This window comes from Parasteatoda tepidariorum, chromosome 3 (genome assembly GCF_043381705.1).
Source record: "Parasteatoda tepidariorum isolate YZ-2023 chromosome 3, CAS_Ptep_4.0, whole genome shotgun sequence".
Lineage (NCBI taxonomy): Eukaryota > Metazoa > Arthropoda > Arachnida > Araneae > Theridiidae > Parasteatoda > Parasteatoda tepidariorum.
Genome location: NC_092206.1, coordinates 101,656,770 through 101,674,217, shown reverse-complemented (window position 1 = coordinate 101,674,217; position 17,448 = coordinate 101,656,770). Strand labels below are relative to the sequence as shown.

General features: G+C 32.0%; 1 protein-coding gene across 2 annotated transcripts in view; it reads right to left on the bottom strand.

Annotated features, from left to right (window-relative positions):
* Window positions 1-2,661: 2,661 nt before the first annotated feature.
* The window catches only part of LOC107445606 (serine/threonine-protein kinase LMTK1), a 36,128-nt gene continuing 21,341 nt past the window's right edge, over window positions 2,662-17,448 (bottom strand). For both annotated transcript variants that reach the window (XM_043050199.2, XM_071179145.1), the window contains 2 exons: window positions 9,337-9,486; window positions 2,662-3,577 (listed from right to left, as the gene is read on the bottom strand). In XM_043050199.2, coding sequence (XP_042906133.1) covers window positions 2,803-3,577; window positions 9,337-9,486 — 925 coding nt within the window. In that variant the 3' untranslated portion in view covers window positions 2,662-2,802. The remainder of the gene's footprint in view (window positions 3,578-9,336; window positions 9,487-17,448) is intronic.

Below are 17,448 nucleotides of genomic sequence, written 5' to 3'. Positions count from 1 at the left end.
TTAAGGGATTGTTTTAGGGTTATTTTAATAAGAGATTATTATTGCAATCAATATGGCTGTAAGCGCAACAGAATAGTTTTTAACATGATGAAATAGTATAATAATAAATTGTTTATAATTGTATACGTTTTTGTGTACTGATATTTTAAGAACGTAATTATAATAAACACCTCGCTTGCACTACTAATAGGATTTTTAAGCAAATTAGTTAAATAGCAAAATTATGCAACAAATTGAAATTTATCTCATTCCTAAAAATATACATTGGAGTATTTGTGAAACATGATACTAATGCCATGTTAAAAAAATTAAATTACACTGATGGTAATAAATATATAAGAATAACATGATCCGTTTTCTATAAGTTTACCACTAATGCAATGAAACACAAGCGGTGAACTTATCATAGGTTTTCACTATAGGCTTTCTTTTACAGTCCCAAATTGTAACGAATGTTATTTTTAAACTATCTGTAGAAATGCCTTTTGTCACAGCAAATTAATCAAAAAAATCCTTTCACCTGAACAGAGAAAGGCAGTTATTATTAGTATTTGAAACCTTAAAAAGAATAGATTAAAGTTAATAAGAAAGTTACAATCATATATAGTACTCACTTTATAGTAACTGCATAATGTATGCAGTTAAAATAAACAAAAAGACAAATAAACAGAAAGATAAATAAACAGAAAGACAAATACTTTCAATTAACAGAATTAAATGTTTGGACGGAAGAGCTTTACAAACAATACTTATAGCTCAGCAATTATATCAAATGAAATTCTATAATAATGAAGTATGTAGCATAAAAATCACATGAATATATTCTCTTCAAGTTGTATGCCTATTCTTTAATCTCTTCTCATCAAAATCATCTCTTTCTGTTTCAATAAGATGTTTTTGTTACTTGTAAATTTCTTTTAAAATGGTTTTGACACTTAACACTCCACAAAAAAACACAGATGCCAACTTTCCAAATTTACTATCAATTAGCACAACACAGAAATGTATACAGTTAGAGTTTAAGAAATTTAAATTAACGTAATTGAGGTGTATATACTACTTAATTTGATAGAGGTATATAATATTAAAATTATGTAAGAATTTGCAGTTAAAAAATAAGTAATATACTAATAAAAGTACTAAGTTAAAAATTATACAACACAACAAAACTTCATTATAAAAGGATAAAATTAAATTGATTAGGTACTTAAAATCAATGTTCTAGTTTTTGGTTTCAATTAGAACTAGCCCTTATTGCTTTTTTATCATCCTGCATTTGAACCAGTAAAAAGTTCCCCTCTCAGAATTAGGTAAATAAATTTTTTCCGGTCTCAATAGTAAAAATGTGAACCATGGCACAAAATGAAACTAGAACAGTAAAAAACATGGTAATACTTGGAATACAAAGCACAAAATCTAGAGAATTAAAAAAGAAATATTTTGAAGTATAAAATATCAAACGTTTAAAAAAGGATTCAAAACAAGTTGTTAAGCATAAAATGTACAGAAAATATCAAGTACTGATTTCGTAACCAAAAACAGAGCTCAGTATGACATCTATCACAAGAATGAATGCCATAAAAAACTTTTCTCAAGCTACTGCTATGAGTGCCTAAAAAAAACTGAAAGTTATTCTGTTCAACAATTCCCCAATTTCCATAACCGAGTGCATCATTGTGATTCAGTGAATTGCGTTATGTTAAAATCCCACAATGGAATAGCTGTCTACATTTTGATTTGTCCCCTATTCTGCTTTAGTTTGTTTTTGAACAATTTTACGACTCTCCTTTATTAAAAGAACTGCGAAAAGAGAAAGAAACGCTTTCCCCATGTTCCGCGAGTACACGCACTGAAGTACACGTAATACGAGAGTACCACAGTGGGATCTTGTGCCGTTAAAGATCCCGCTTCACACTGTGAAGAGGACAGTTCTGAAGGGGTCATAAAAGAATGCAAATTTAATGTTCAAAAATTTATCTTTGAATGCAGGATTTTCACGCTGAAGTATGTCTGCGGACAGAAAAGTTTTCATAAAAAATACTTTCTTTTTTTTTTTAGTCTAAATCAACTTTCCAGAAAGTGTATCTTTTATTTGGGAATTCCATTATTGTATTTTATCCTATAATCACTACTGATGAAGAAAATTATCCAATTTTTGCAATTCTAAGATATTTCTCATTTTTGGTTCACACGGCAATTTTGATTTAGTTATCAGGTGTAATCTGATAAAAACAGACACTCAGAAGTACATTTAGATTATATTGATTAAAAACTCAGTTAAAATTAAAAATTATTCCACTGCAGCTTAATTAAAATGGAAAGCCAAATTAAGTTATTTATTCTTATCATATAACAATAAAATTCCATTTTTTGAAGGCTAATCTTCTGTTCATTCACATTTTTGTTTTTCTTATTTTTTCTTTTTTTTTCATACTTCAACCATTTTTAATTTCTATTTCAAAGAAAAATTGCATTCAAAATAAAAAAAGATCATCTAAATATTAAAATAGAAACATTTCTTTTTAAGATAAAACAATTAAATATGAAAAAGAGTAAAAGATTTTACCAAGTAACTGGGTTCACATTTTTTGATAAACCTACCATTATTTATTAAAATAGCATCTATTATTTTTTTTAAAAATAAGGTATTTTAATAAAAAATTAACAAATTTTTATCCTATTTATTTCAACAACAGTGCAATATTGAAAATATATATTTTTTACAAAATGCTAATAAAAAGTAAAATATAAGCAATCTCTAATTTGCATTCAACCAATTAACACTCAAAATTATATTGCACATCAATCATTTTCAACAAAGATTTTATTATCACTGTTTGTGGGTGCCTCACTATGTGTAGAACTCACAGTTTCTTCAACATTCACAGTACACTGTAATACAGTATTTTTTAGGCAATTATTATCCCCGGTTTTTTCGAATTCTTTGGATTCACCAGAGAGAGGGATATTTTCTCCAGTGAGGGAGGGTTTCTTTTCTGGTGTATTGCATTTAGAAGTTTCTGAAGAAGTCACTTCTTCAGCCAGAATTGTATCCAAGTCGTGTATGGCCTCGGAAATTCGGAGTTGAAAGGCATCTGAATCGGAGACTTCGCTGCAAGCGGGAAGAGTTTCTAAGCTCAGTGGCTCAGAAGTGCAGGCACTCGTGTCATATTCACCGTTGGGAGTGTTTTCGTCAGCCAAATCTTCAATGCTTCCTCTCAGATTTAATAGACTGGGTGACATGTCGGGAGCGAGCTCACCATCATAGCCCATAGAAAATGAGCCACTAGAAGGTGATTTATCTCCGTATGCGCCAGGATCGAAATCAGAGGATTTCATGCTGGAAGAATCACTTTTGGGCATGAAGTCACTTTCAAATCGGAGTGATATGTTTGGAGGAGGGCCTTGTAAATTGTGCTCTCGAAGAACTGGCTGAAGGGAGTTCCAGCGTGATTCAAATGCGGAAGATTCAGACAAGACATCTCTATTGTCATATAAATAGTTAAGAAGGGTGGAGATTTTTTGGATCGTCGGCCTTAGCGATGCAGGCAACCAGCAGAGTTGCATGATCTTGTAACTAAAATCAACAACAAAAATTATTGGCTTCATAAATTTTTTAGAATGCAAACAGTTTAATACTGAAACAGAGGCAGAAATATATATTTTTTATAGACAATTATACATAAATTGAAAATAATCATAAATTAAAATTCTTCAATGAAATTTTAAATAGCTTTTGTATTAGAAAATCTAATGATTAAAGCAAAAGTTTTTGGGATGATTTTTTTAAACTCTGTTTGAATCACTGTTCGTTAATGCTTGCAACCTTTTTATTTTAGAAGAGTAGAAATTAATAAAAAAAAATCTTTTTTCTAAGAAATTTTTCAAAACCATAAGAGCTATTGCACATATGTGAGACTCATAACTAAAATAATTGTCAAAAAATTATTTCTCATCAATTCAAATTTATAGCTATCAGAAAACAAATTAATAGAAATTTTTTGTAAAAAAAAAAGATGTTTTTCAGTGAAATTTTATTAAAATAAGTAAAAATCAGTTAGTCTTTTAAATTGTTACAAAAACAGAAGTTAAACTAAATAAATTATCATAAATGAAATAAACGTAAAATATTCATTACCATAAATGTATTAATATAAAATAGTGTAGCACTCCAGACACAAAAGTACCATCACTTAGGGACAGAAGTGCCACTTATCTACCCACCTTTACAAGAATAGAGATAATATTTTAATATCAGTCTCTCATTTGAAAATCCAAATCAATGGTATGAACATTTATAATCAGTACAATAAGTGACATCATTAGTCCCCAAATATACACCATTTGAACTTTTAACAGGTAACCAAATGAAAAATAAAAATATCAGAATCAAAGGAATTCTTGAAGAAGAAAATTCACAACAGAATAAGCAACAAATGACAGAAGATGCCAAATCAAATATTATAAAGTTGCAAGAACAAAGTAAACAGTACAACAAACAGGAAAAAGAAGCAAGAAATGCACTATAGGGGACAAGGTAGCGATAAAGAAAACCCAATTTGGAGTAGGAGTGAAACTGAGACCAAAATTTTTCAGCCCTTATGAAGTTTATAAAGTCTGACCCAATAAGATATGACACCAAGAAGATAATTAGATACAAAGGACCAAATCTGACTTCCACATATGAAAACTACACATACGCATCCTTTTATTGCTTTAAAGTTTTTAGAAAAAACTCATTTATCAAGCACTTTTTCTCCTAATCTACTAGAGTAATCCTTTTACTAAAGCAATACATCATCAAAAGAGTACAAAGAAAGATCATGAATGAATTGGGATGACTAAACGAAATATTAATAAGTAACGTATAAATGGTGCTTAGATGTATAAGGGTAAATAAATAAAGTAAGGATTGCATTCTTCCTAATTAAACAGATAAAAATTTAATTATGTAGTTTTGTCTTATATAAGTGAAATTGACCCTAATTAAGAAAACATAACTTTCATTATATTTCAATCAATTTTTTTTTATTGCGAATTTATTTGTTTGAGATTAATTTTTAAAATTTAAATCATAAAGCTTAAAAAACCTGGTTAGTTTATACTGTAACTTAAAATACTTTATAGAACAATTTAAAAAAAATATATATATATGTTTAATAAGTGATCAGGTGGGATACTATGCATGTTTGTTTTTCTAATTTTAAATGTTTTTTTTTTGTTTGTTTTCTTTTGTCATTAAGAAACTTAAAATTGTACATTGCACTAAGTTTACTTTGTAATTAGTAAATATAATTAAAAATAAATAATAAAAATTCGGATCAATATTTTCCACTATAAAAGTAAATCAAAGTAATTGTTAAGTAAATAGTTTTTTTTCTCTAACAAATATACTGTTTCAAACTGAGGGAAATTAAGAGAATTTCAAGATTCATTTTATTTTAATTTCTAATGAGCGTAAGCAAGTAACACTGTGCTTACTCAATATAAATACACAGTTACATTAAAATATTTTTAACTCATTAGTTTCATACAAAAAAAAAATTGTTTATAATTTTAATGAACTATATTTTATTAGCTTATTTTTGCTTTTAGCCATAAATTAACTTTATATTTTATAATACGCTATATTAAATAGAAAACAATTAGATCGATAAAATTATGATTTAAATGTCTTAAAATAAAATTTTAATAGAGATAAAAAAAATTCTGTTTTGCATGATAGATACTGATTAGTTTAAGGTTATATATTCCATATTGCTAAATGATGTATATATTTACAAATTCATTACCAGAATATTAGTCGTAATTATCATATTTCTTTAAAATCAAAATAAAATTTTTAAAAATACTACTTCAATTATCAATTCTTTAAAGGCAAAATTATAATGAAAATTATGACATAACTCACTCTTACTGTGCATTTATTAATTAACAAATTAATTGAAAAAATGTGGAAAAAAACACTTAAGTAAAGTAGGCGGACACGATAAATATCATATTCGAATTTAGTGCCTTAAAATCCATAAAAAATATATTTAAAATATCAAGATTTTTGCACTTAGTGCAATTTAAATATCTGAGTGGTGATGACTCAGGGGATAGAGCACCTCCTAATAAGGTGATTCGAGTTCAAATATCAGAGGTGGCTGGTTGATACAATTTCTGCCCTGGCTCACACCGACCACACCACATTGTTGACGCATTATAACATTATTATATTTATTCGATTTGGTCAAGTTACGTGCCCAACTGCGTGGTTTACTGCCTCAACGTCATCAAAGGCAAGAAGCCATCAGTGAGATAGTTTTGTTTTAACCTGAAGTTATGAGAAAATATGGGTAAGTGTAAGGATGCGACTGAGGGGCAAAAAGGGGCAATTGTGTTTGGCCATGCCCATGGTAATACGGTGAATGAAGTTGTTCGATTTGTTAGTGTTTCGATATGGACTGTTCAAAGTGTCTACAAGCAGTGGTGTGACACACATTGTCACGAAAGACATTGTCAGAATTGTGGTCGGAAAAAGATCCTGCATGAAAGGGACCGGGGAGGTGTTTCATGACCTGTCAATTAAAATCGCTTCCAAACCCGACAGGAATTGCTTCAGTTTGTAAATGAAGGTCCATCCTATCCTGCTAGTGAGAGATTAATGCGAAAGAGGTACATGCAATGAACATTTGGAGTTGAACATGTCGTAAGAGGCCATTGCTCACACAGACAAATAAAGCTGCGCCACTTCAGTGGGATAGAAGTCACCGAACGTAAACAGTTACTAACTGGCATAATGTAATATGGTCTGACGAATCACATTTTTGCCTTTATTCAAAAGAAGCACGTCATCGAGGGCTACGAAGAGCAGATGAAACATTTCATCCTGACTGTGCGGAAGGTCAGGTTCAAGTCGAAGGTGGATCTGTCATGTTTTGGGGGGCGTTTTTCTTATTATGTATTGGGTCCCCTCACTGCACTGGCCACTAGCATGAGCCAACGTGTTTATTTGAACATTTTGGATGACCAGGTGTTGCCTTTCAGTCAACATCTTCATTAAGAGAATACTGTCAATACCCTTATTTTTCAAGATGACAACAGCAAAGTTCATCTGGCTGGAAGAACATGTGACTGGTTTTATGAATACTCAGACACACAATTACATCTCAACTGGTCAGCAAAATCACCTGATTTGAAATGCATTGAAAATTTGTCGGACATGTTGGAACAATGGGTAAAACGCCAAAATCAGCATCCTCACAATTTGTTGCACTTTTGCGATCAAATTCTCAGTGAGTGACTTAAACTAGATTTGACGTACCGGTAAAACCAACCAGATAGACTCATTTCCTAACCGAATCCAGGCAGTCATCAAAACCAGGGGCAGTGTTACACGTTATTAAACAATGTTTTTCATGATTTCTCTAAGGGCGATTTTTGTCCGCTGTGCTTATATATATATATATATATATAATACAGTAGAGCCCCAATTATCCGAGTTTCCGCTTTAGCCGAGCTATCAAATATTTCAAGGATGTTTTTTTTTTCTTCAAGTTTATTTTTTATTTTTATAACTACTGCAAAAAAAGTCTGAATTTTATCTTCCACGATGAAATGATCGTTAATAATGAAAATGAATATAGCAAAGATGAGGAAGACAGTGAAAATGAAAATCAACATATAAAAATCTCTCATACAGATGGACTAAAGGCTATCAAAAGTGCTATTGAATACATAGAACAGCAAGAAGAGGCTACACCAGCCTTCCTGTTATCCCTTGAAAAATGGTGAAACATTGCTGCAGAAAAGCCCCCAAGTAATGTAAAACACGATTAAGGACTTTTTTAAGCACTAACTCTTTCATTCCCATAAAGTATGCTCTTTAAGTTTTTTTTAAGATTTTTAATTATAATGTATGTTGTGTACTCGTATAAGCTTTGTATTTGTTAAATACATTAGATTTATACCGACTCTCCATCTTTCCTTTTTTATACTCTTCCCTTTAACCGAGTTAGTCGTAGTCCACATTAACTTGGATAAATTCGCACCAATTTTATTGTAAATAAACATTCCTTTTATTATCAGTTCAATATCAACTATTTCCACAAGATTTTTCAAATTATGATATTTTTTAAACAATATTATAAAGTCACTCGAATTTTGTATTGAAGTAATCATTTTTTGACAAACTCGATTTTTGATGACAGCATCATAAATCTAGATTGTTTTTTTAAATTCCGATATTTGCAATAAGTTGATATGGCACACAAATTTCGAATCGGATTTATCACTTTTTGACGAGCTCGATTGGTGGCAATTTTTTAATAAATCAACGTAGTTTGCTCAGTTTTAACAGTAGTTTTTACTAATTTGTTTGTATAATGTTACACAGTTGTTTCAATTGCAGACGCTCGGTGGCTGAGCGGTAGCGCTTCGCGTTGTCGTGCCACAGGTCCCTGGTTCGATCCTCGGGCCGGGCGAGGTTGACTCAGCCTTTCATCCCTTCACTGGGTCGATAAATCAGTACCAAGCATGCTTGGGAACTAAACACTGGGGGTTCCGCGTTCGGCTGACCACCTGACCGGAACATCTGCATCTGCACCCCAGAGTCCAAGGTCAAGAAAACTGAGATGGGCACAGTAGGCCTTGGCCCTCTAGGGCTGTCGCGGCGCTGATTTCAGTTTAGTTTAGTGTTTCAATTGCGATGCTTTTAATTTAAGACAACATAACTACACACGAAATTCGGATTCCAGAAGCGACTACTTTATAACGATTTATTCTAAATCACTTTGTGATGCACTCGATTCCTTTGTAATTCCATGTTGTTTTACGATTGTTCCTTCAGTTATTTTCACTTGAGATTTTTTAATACGATGCATACGAATTACGCCATGTGTATTCGGAATTTTTATGAATTTTATTTTGACGAGGTTTATGTATTAGCGATGATTCAATTGTAAATTCACGTCGTTTATTGATCATTTGGGTTCCTTCCACATTCGTTTTTCAATTCTAATTTTGAATACGTTATCATGGGAAGTGAGTATCGTATTTTAGTAATAACATATCTGCACACCCGATTTGATCTGGTGGTGGCGGGAACTTGCCTAATAGGTTCCGATTACCATGTGTATCCCCATTGGTTACTATTTTGCTCTAAAATTCGATACCTAGCTGGTCTAATATAGTGCTTTTTGCTCAAGTATTAATACGAGAGTTTTGAAGCAGCTTGGCACAATTTTGTTTGGGAGAAGTTTGGTGCTATTAGCCCTGTTATGAAGAAAAAAAATTTTAATAAATATAATTTTTTAGTGGAAGCCTCAACATAAATAATTGAAAAATACTTACATCATATCTTTGTGAACGCAGGGCGTCATAGGTTGCTCCAGCTTTAAAGTGCACTCAATCAACACTTTCAGGATAACATCTGAATCACTGAGATTAACGTATGGCAATTTTCCAAACTCTAACAGCTCCCAAAGAACAACTCCAAGCGACCTGTTTAACACAACAATAAGAATGTTAATGAAATTACATTAAATGAACATTATGAAATTACATTAATGAATTTGACATTAAATATGAACTATTTTTGCTGCATAAATTGGGCTATTACCAAAATCATATGAAAATAAACTATAGACCTGTAATAATAGAATCATACAATATTACAAATCATAAAATATTATTCACACAGAATTCAGAATTATGATCGATTAATTATTCATATAACAGTTATGCTTATGTCAAAAAATAATAAAATATACAAACCAATCAATTTTCTAAAATTTAAAAATATTTTTATCAATCACTCCTTAACTCAAATAATCAACATTAATACAAAATGAAGATTATGAAAAAATTTCGATGAGACACATCAAATTAGAAAATAAATTAACCGAAATAGAGTAATAAAAATCAATAAAATGAAATGTATAAAATTAAAATAAGGTTTCATATAATTTTTTTAATTACCAGTATTTATACACAAAAGCTCATCTTATATATTTTACTAATAGTTAATGAATAAATCATGAAAATTATAGACCATCAACCTCTTAAACACTCTTTACAAAATGGTGGAGAAGATCATTTTAACCAGACTCGATACATACTTAGACTTCCTTCTGAAAGAACAGTACAGATTTAGAATAAACCTTTCAAACACAAAACAGCTGATTAGAGTCCTAGAGTTTATTAGTCAAGGCAGTTAGAAAAAGCCCTCTCAATGCTTGATATTGCAAAAGCCTTTGGCAAAGTTCAGCCTTATCCAAAAAATGATAGATTGTAAAATCCCAAATGAAATCATTCGAATCGACGTGCGTCTGGGTAGCCGAGTGGTTAAAGTCATTGCCCTGGCGAGCAGAAGTGAAGAGTTCAATCCTCTCACCTTGAAAGAAATAGAAATATATGTATGATGTTACTTAAGCTTTTATTTATTATATCTAGAACATTCCATTACATCATTTCCTGTTCCGTATTTATATCTATAAAAGCTCAAGCGGAGATGTCAGCTTCCTTGTGTACATAAAGTGCCTCAATATACTTTCTGTAGTCATTCTTTCTACGTGACAAACAACTACCTTTTCCAAAAGACATTCATCATAAGAGTCAATGAAGCCATTAAAGCAGAATCCCTCAAAGGTCTATCCTTTCACATTTACATCATAGACTTTCCAGTGGAAAGAACACATATGCAAACTGCATTCTACGTAGATGATACCGTGCCCGAACAAGGTCATCAGTAAGATCCAGGTGCTGGAAACGAAAGATAAAAACACTACCGAATCAAACCTACTCGTCATAAAAAAAAACGCAAAAGAAAACTAAATAAAATACTCAATGCTATTTGAAGGAGAAATCCCAATTGTGTTTGATGCTTAGGACTCACCCTTACTAGTACCCTCAACTGGGATCAGCATAATTCTACCACCATCAAAAAAGCAGAGGATGCTTTTCAAACTTTCATAACTCTAAGATGGCACTGAATACCAAAAGACGTCTCCCCTGCTTGAGGCTCACTAAATGAAACGCAAATTTAAAAAAAAAATCTCCCGTTTGAACACAATATTCTCATAATAATAAAAAGTTTGTGCGAAATAACACCATTTATAATAATCTTAAAATAGACGTCCATTTTCAAAGAAGCGCTACCAGGGGTCAACGGACCCTTCACGAAATATCATTTTATAAAATCGGACCCTTCACAAAATATTTTAACTTAAAAACGGACTCTTCACATAATGATTTTTCTTTAAATCGGACCCTTCACAAATTTGTTTATCTTCATTATTGTTTTGTTAATCGTCCCAGGGGTAAAAAAAAAAAAAAGATGGACGTAAACGAATTAAGTTTTGTCTTCGGCAGACGCTTCCTCCATTATTCATCCGAAATGAATATTCTGCGTTCAGCAGTATAGGCTAAATATCAAATATATATTTGTATGTTGCATCTCTAAATAGAAGCAGCAATTGCTGTTTATTTTTGAAAATTTATTTTTTTAAAATTACAATTTTACAGTGTTGAGAATAATCTTGTATCTATTTACAATTCAGAATCTCCTTGAAAAAGGTTTTTCCAATAACAGGACCCTGTCTGCACAAATTCATAAAAGCAGGACCCTGGTTGAAGGAATGTGACTTAACGTTTATTTTATATTCCCAAATTACGAGTGATTTTTTCATAATTTTACAAAAACCGGACCTTTCACAAAATACCTGGTCAGACCCCTGGCTACTTCAACCAAATTTTCGATTTTTAACGTACTGATGAAAAATATTAAATTCAGCCCAGTGACATTCTCTAAGCGAAGGTGTATTGTCGACAATCTCCTTTCTACATAATTAACAAACCATAGATATGAACAGCATTGATCTGCACCCTTTGAGTCTTCTCTTATTTTGAAATACCTTGTTCATAATGTATATAGTTCTTATCTTACTCTACATTTATCTTGTATATAACTTTTTATTGCATTAATTTCATCATGATCAATTTCTAAAGCAAACTCCCCACATTTTTCTCTCCTCAATTTATATATTTTTGATGATAAAGCAAAAAATAAAAATAAAAGATTTATTCCATAATTAAAAACATAGTAAAGCTATAGAATTTTGTAGCTTTAGAAGTTACATGTAACTTTAGGATTTTCATATTTTTTATTGTGATTTCGGCAGTATCTCCTGAGTATTCTTTTTTGTTTTCCCAAAGAATCAGACTTCTTTAGGGGAGATAAGTTTTGATTTTTCATTAAATCGGGTGGCATCACTTGAACTTTCGTTACTCGAGAGAACTTGAGTGTTGCAAGTGCCACCTTGAATTGTGATGTCTTTGTTGATTTGATGACACTATAAATCTTACTCAAATTCTGGGAATTCATTTTCAAACCTTTTTACAATTTTTTGTTTGGACATGGTTGTCATGGTAACTTTACTATTTTCAGATAAATTTAGACTGTTAGGAGGAAGAATACAATTTTCCTGACTTTTATTCATTACAGCTGCAAGAATTTTGACTGGCTCTGGAACCAAAGAATTTTCTTGGTTTATGGCTACTTGGAAACTTATTAAATCAGTGCCAATTTTTTTCTCCAAAAGCTGCGAGGAACAGATTATCCTTTTTTTTACTGGCTCCAAAACTAAGTTTGCATATTTCACTGAAATTTGTCATACATAGCCAATCATGGCTTTTACAAACTTGTCGTCAACTATAGAACATCAACAAATACGGAACCTGCATGCGTACGGTAATCGCGTAATCTTGATGATTTTGAATAGTCTATAACATAAAACTCTCACAAATCAAATCAGTATGTACAAAATTGACCTGAAATTTTAAAATCATAACTCAAAATTAGCTTAAAATGAAACTAACTTCACATGACTCAAAAAGTGGTGGGGATTGCCTATGACGTCAGTATATACTACCTGGGTAAACAGAATTGGCCGAATCTAAACTTGTCATAGGGTGTAGTGATATTGTCTACATAGGAGTTTCACACTAATCTTTCTTTTTTGTTGCCAAAACTGAGTTAACTTTTTGGTTTAATGCAAAGAGAGAAGGATATTTGGTTTGAGAATTGATATTTTTAATCAAAAATATCAATTTTGTCATTCTAAAGTGTTGCAAGAAATAAGAATTGTTTCGAAATTTTTCACCTAATGGTTTCACCTCAGATTGGAAATGGAAATGTTTAAGATATAGATTTTTAAGTTTTTTACTAGAGAAGCAAATAATTCTTAATACCTTATTTATTTATTTTTAGTTATTTTTTTTATTATTAAAACTGTTTTTCCTGAAAAACTACAAAAAATAAATAATTTTTTATTTGTAATAATTTTTCTTATGTTCAATATTGAATTTATTCAAAGTAATAAACAGGATGCGAAATTTGCATTTTAAAATGTTATACCCTTATTAGCTAAAATACGTTTGCAAAAGATGCATTTCGCAAAACAAAATTCATACAAAATTTACCAAAAAATAAATAAATAAATAATACAAAAACACAATAGCGAATTTTTTGTGTGTGTGTAGAAAATTTTAAGAATTTAAAGTGTGATGTAAATAAAGTACTACATTTTCTTGAATAATTAAAATGAAATATGACTTTTTAGTTTTCTTTTTTTCAAATTGAAATATTGTTAAAATTGCTAATTTTGTTTTGAAGTTTGCTGTTTTAGTGACAATAAATCAATTATAAAAATTGTTTTTTAAAAATTTAAAAATTACAGAAATAACTTTGAAGCATGATTTAACAATTTGAGGACTGTTTTTTTTTCTCGATTGAATTTTCCTCCCACTTCTGAGAAAATTTTAAAGGTGTCCTTGACAAAAATGATGAATGCAAAAAAAAAAAAGTTTTAAACTACTTTCCTAATTTGTACTTTTTTTTCAATAACCTTTGAAAAGCTATTTTTTTTTTATTACAGTCGGTTTATCTTTATTTTAAATAAAAAGTTTTTTTTTATTTTATTTCCAATGGCAGATTATAGACAGTAACAGCATACATAAACATCCAAAAATAAGAACAGAAACAAAAGATGCTGCAACGGAGTCTATTAATCACAACATGTCTCTAGCTTCCCAATAGCATTCAGTGATAGAATTCCTGCAAAGTGCAGAGCAGAGGAGAAGGTGCGTGGAGTCCATGTCCTCACCAGAACTGCAAAGAGTGCATACCAGGGAAGGAACGATACCAAATCTAGACAGATGTTTCCACAGACAATCATGACCGTTGGTCAAGCCGAATTCAGCCACAGCTCTTCGTCTTGGGCCATTTCGCAAATTTAGGACGGTAGCCCTCCAAGACTTAGTAGAAGTACGGTCAATAAGCTCTTCATGAGCACAGGTCTTAAAGGTCCTCTTAATAAGCTGATTGATGGAACAGAAGGCCATAATGTGCGCAGAAGTCTGAATAATTAAGGTCCCCTTTTTTGCTAAGTAGTCTACATTTTCATTAACCGTAACGCTGAAATGTTAAAGCTTCAGGCAGGAACCCACTGGAGAACAATGGTTTTCCTAAGGGATGCTAGGTATTCAAGTTGGAGGCGGCAATCCAAAATGTCTCGAGTTAGGGGATTATTTAAGGATGCAATGGCAAGCAAAGCAGCTCTTGAGTCACATAGGACAATAGCTTTTTCAAAAAGATCGATATGACACTGCAACTGGACTAGAGCTATTCGGATTGCAGCTATCTCTGCATCAAAAGCAGATCCTTGTCTCACAGGGGCATAAAAGGAAAGTCTCGGAGAAAACTCTGGCACCAGCATTAGGACTGTCTGGTAGGAGGGATCCGTCGGTGCAGATCCGAAGCCACTCTGGCTCAGGGTAGTAGGAGCTCAATGCTTCATAAATCAAGACTTTCAGAATAGCAGGATCCATATTGCGTTTATTTACACTATAAAAAACATAAATCCAAATTAATTTGGAAATGTTTCAAATTTATTGGATTTTGGGTTGGGACAAGATATTCAGGATCATAATTTATTCCGAGAGTATTTTTCAAGTGTAAAACTCCCTGAAGAAAGCCATTTTGAGTCTTTAAATTTCTATTCAGGTCCCAGTTGGCCTCATTCCAAAGTGAAAAGCAACCAGGGACTCTGATGATCTTATCCCAGAGAATTATAGCTTTCTCCTGAATCACAGATTGCAATGGTCTAACATCAGTCGCCAAAAGCATAGCATCAATCAGAGTAGTCTTTACTGCCCCAGTGATACGCAGAGACTGATTTTGAACTTTTTCCTAAGAATCAAGAACTTTTTTCCCCGCCACAACAAGTGGTTCGCAGCAGTAAATCAAAACGGGCCGAATAAACATTTGATAAGTCTGTAGCAAGGTTCGTCCAGTGCAACCCCATCTTGTTCCAGCAAGGCGTTTAAATAAAAAGTTTTTATAGAAATAAAGTTTAAAAATTTTCTTAGAAAATCATCATCATCATAGTTAGCCAGACAACCCGAAGTGAGTCAATGCCTTCCTCTGAAGATTTCTCCATGATGACTTCCGATTTATCTTCGAACTCCAATTCTTTTAATTAATTGCAAGAAAATCAGACTCCACTGAGTCAGCCCATCTCAACCGCTGCCTTCTCCGCTCTCTTTTTCCAGTGGGTCTACAAAGCAGTACCTTTTTTATCGTGTTGTCGTCACTCATTCGAATCACGTGGGCGATCCAATTCATTCTATTTATTTTTATGTAGTATTTAATAATATCAGGTTGTTTATAAATCTTGTACAGTTCAAAGTTAAATCTTCTTCTCCAGCTATTGTTTTCATTTACATCACCAAGTATACCCGGCAAAATCTTTCTCTCAAATATTGTGAGACAATTTTCCTCCAGTTTTGTCATTGTCCAAGCTTCAGAAGCGTATGTCAAGACTGGCCGGACAAGAGTTTTGTAGATTAAGAACTTTGTTTTTCTAGAAAGAAACCTAGATTTAATAAATCTTCTCAGCCCATAGACAGTCCTATTCGCCAGATTGAGTCGGTTTTTTATTTCAGAAGTAATTCTGTTGTCAATGTCGATGGTAATAATTGATCCTAAGTAAGTAAAACTCCTCACTGTTTCAAATCCATAAGAATTTATTTCAATATAGGGATCTGGCACTCTGCTTCTTGAGAATAACATATATTTTGTTTTCTCTACATTTATGACTAAGCCCATTTGCCTTGCAGCCACCTCAAGGGCAAGAAATGCCTCTTTCAGGGCAGGAAGGGAACGAGCAATTATATCAACATCATCAGCATATGCAAGTAGTTGTACTGATCTAGTAAAAATGTGATCACTGGTATTGATGTTTGAATCACGAATAACTCTCTTAAGTGCAATATTAAAAAGAAGACAGGAGAGAGAATAGCAAACATTCTAGCATTTCTATTCTAACATTTTTGTAGTCATCCAGTTTAATGCATAAATTATTCATAGTTTTAAAATTTGACCACACATCGATGAAAAGTTTTTTCATTTCAAAGGAAACTTTCCACTTAATTTGTACTCATTCAATCACAAAGCTATTTAAATGTGCTATTCAAAATTTCTACTCAGTTCATACACAAAATCAAGCTAACTTGTTTCCGGTTTTTTCAGATGTTTTGTAAAAACTGTCTAAATATCTCGGGGATCATTTTAAATCTTTTTAATGAAAGTTCTTTTACTTTACTATTATCAACTTTCTTCTTGTCTTGTGATAAATAAGACATCGTATGGCAGTAATTCTATGAAATGAGATACCCACAGTTCTTCACTCATTCCAACTCGAGCAGTACAGCTGATGTCATTCACTTTCGGATTGAACTTTTCGGGAATATTATGAAGTTCACGTTTAATTAGAAGATTATTTTCACCATGTTTTGTTTCATTTTGTAAAAGCAATTTTTCTAATATAAAATTTGTTTCTGGAGTTCGTTTTCTTTCCTCAGCTTCCATTTCTTGGGTTTGTTTTATTGCTTCAGCTTCTTCTTTCCTTTTATTTTCCTCTAATTTCATTTTCTAGATTTTTAAGTCAACTTAGACTTGTTCTCTGATTTTACGTTTTCCTTTTTCTATCAGCGAATTCAATAATCTGAAGACTCAATCACTACAACTGAAGTTCTGCTATTAACAAGCAGGTGAAAGCTTTGAAGAACTGGCCGTTGATATTCAACAATTGTCACATTTTTTCAGGTCGACCTTTCAAGATTGCCCTCCAACACTTCATAAACAGCATGCAAGATCCAGAGACTTAAAAGGCTCTTAAACTCGTCGATGTGAAGAATATAGTATCTGCTCTCGTCTACACACGAGCTCGATGCAGCTGAAAGTCTCGCGGAAACACCGCTACTCTATCAAAGCAGTATCAGTCACGGATTCAAATCCTGGTCTTAAGAAAATGATGGAAAGTATCCAGCGAGAGATCCTTGCAGTTTGAGAGAAAACAGGAAGAGTTGTGGAAAAGATAGGCATGTACGTAAGAACTACCAGAA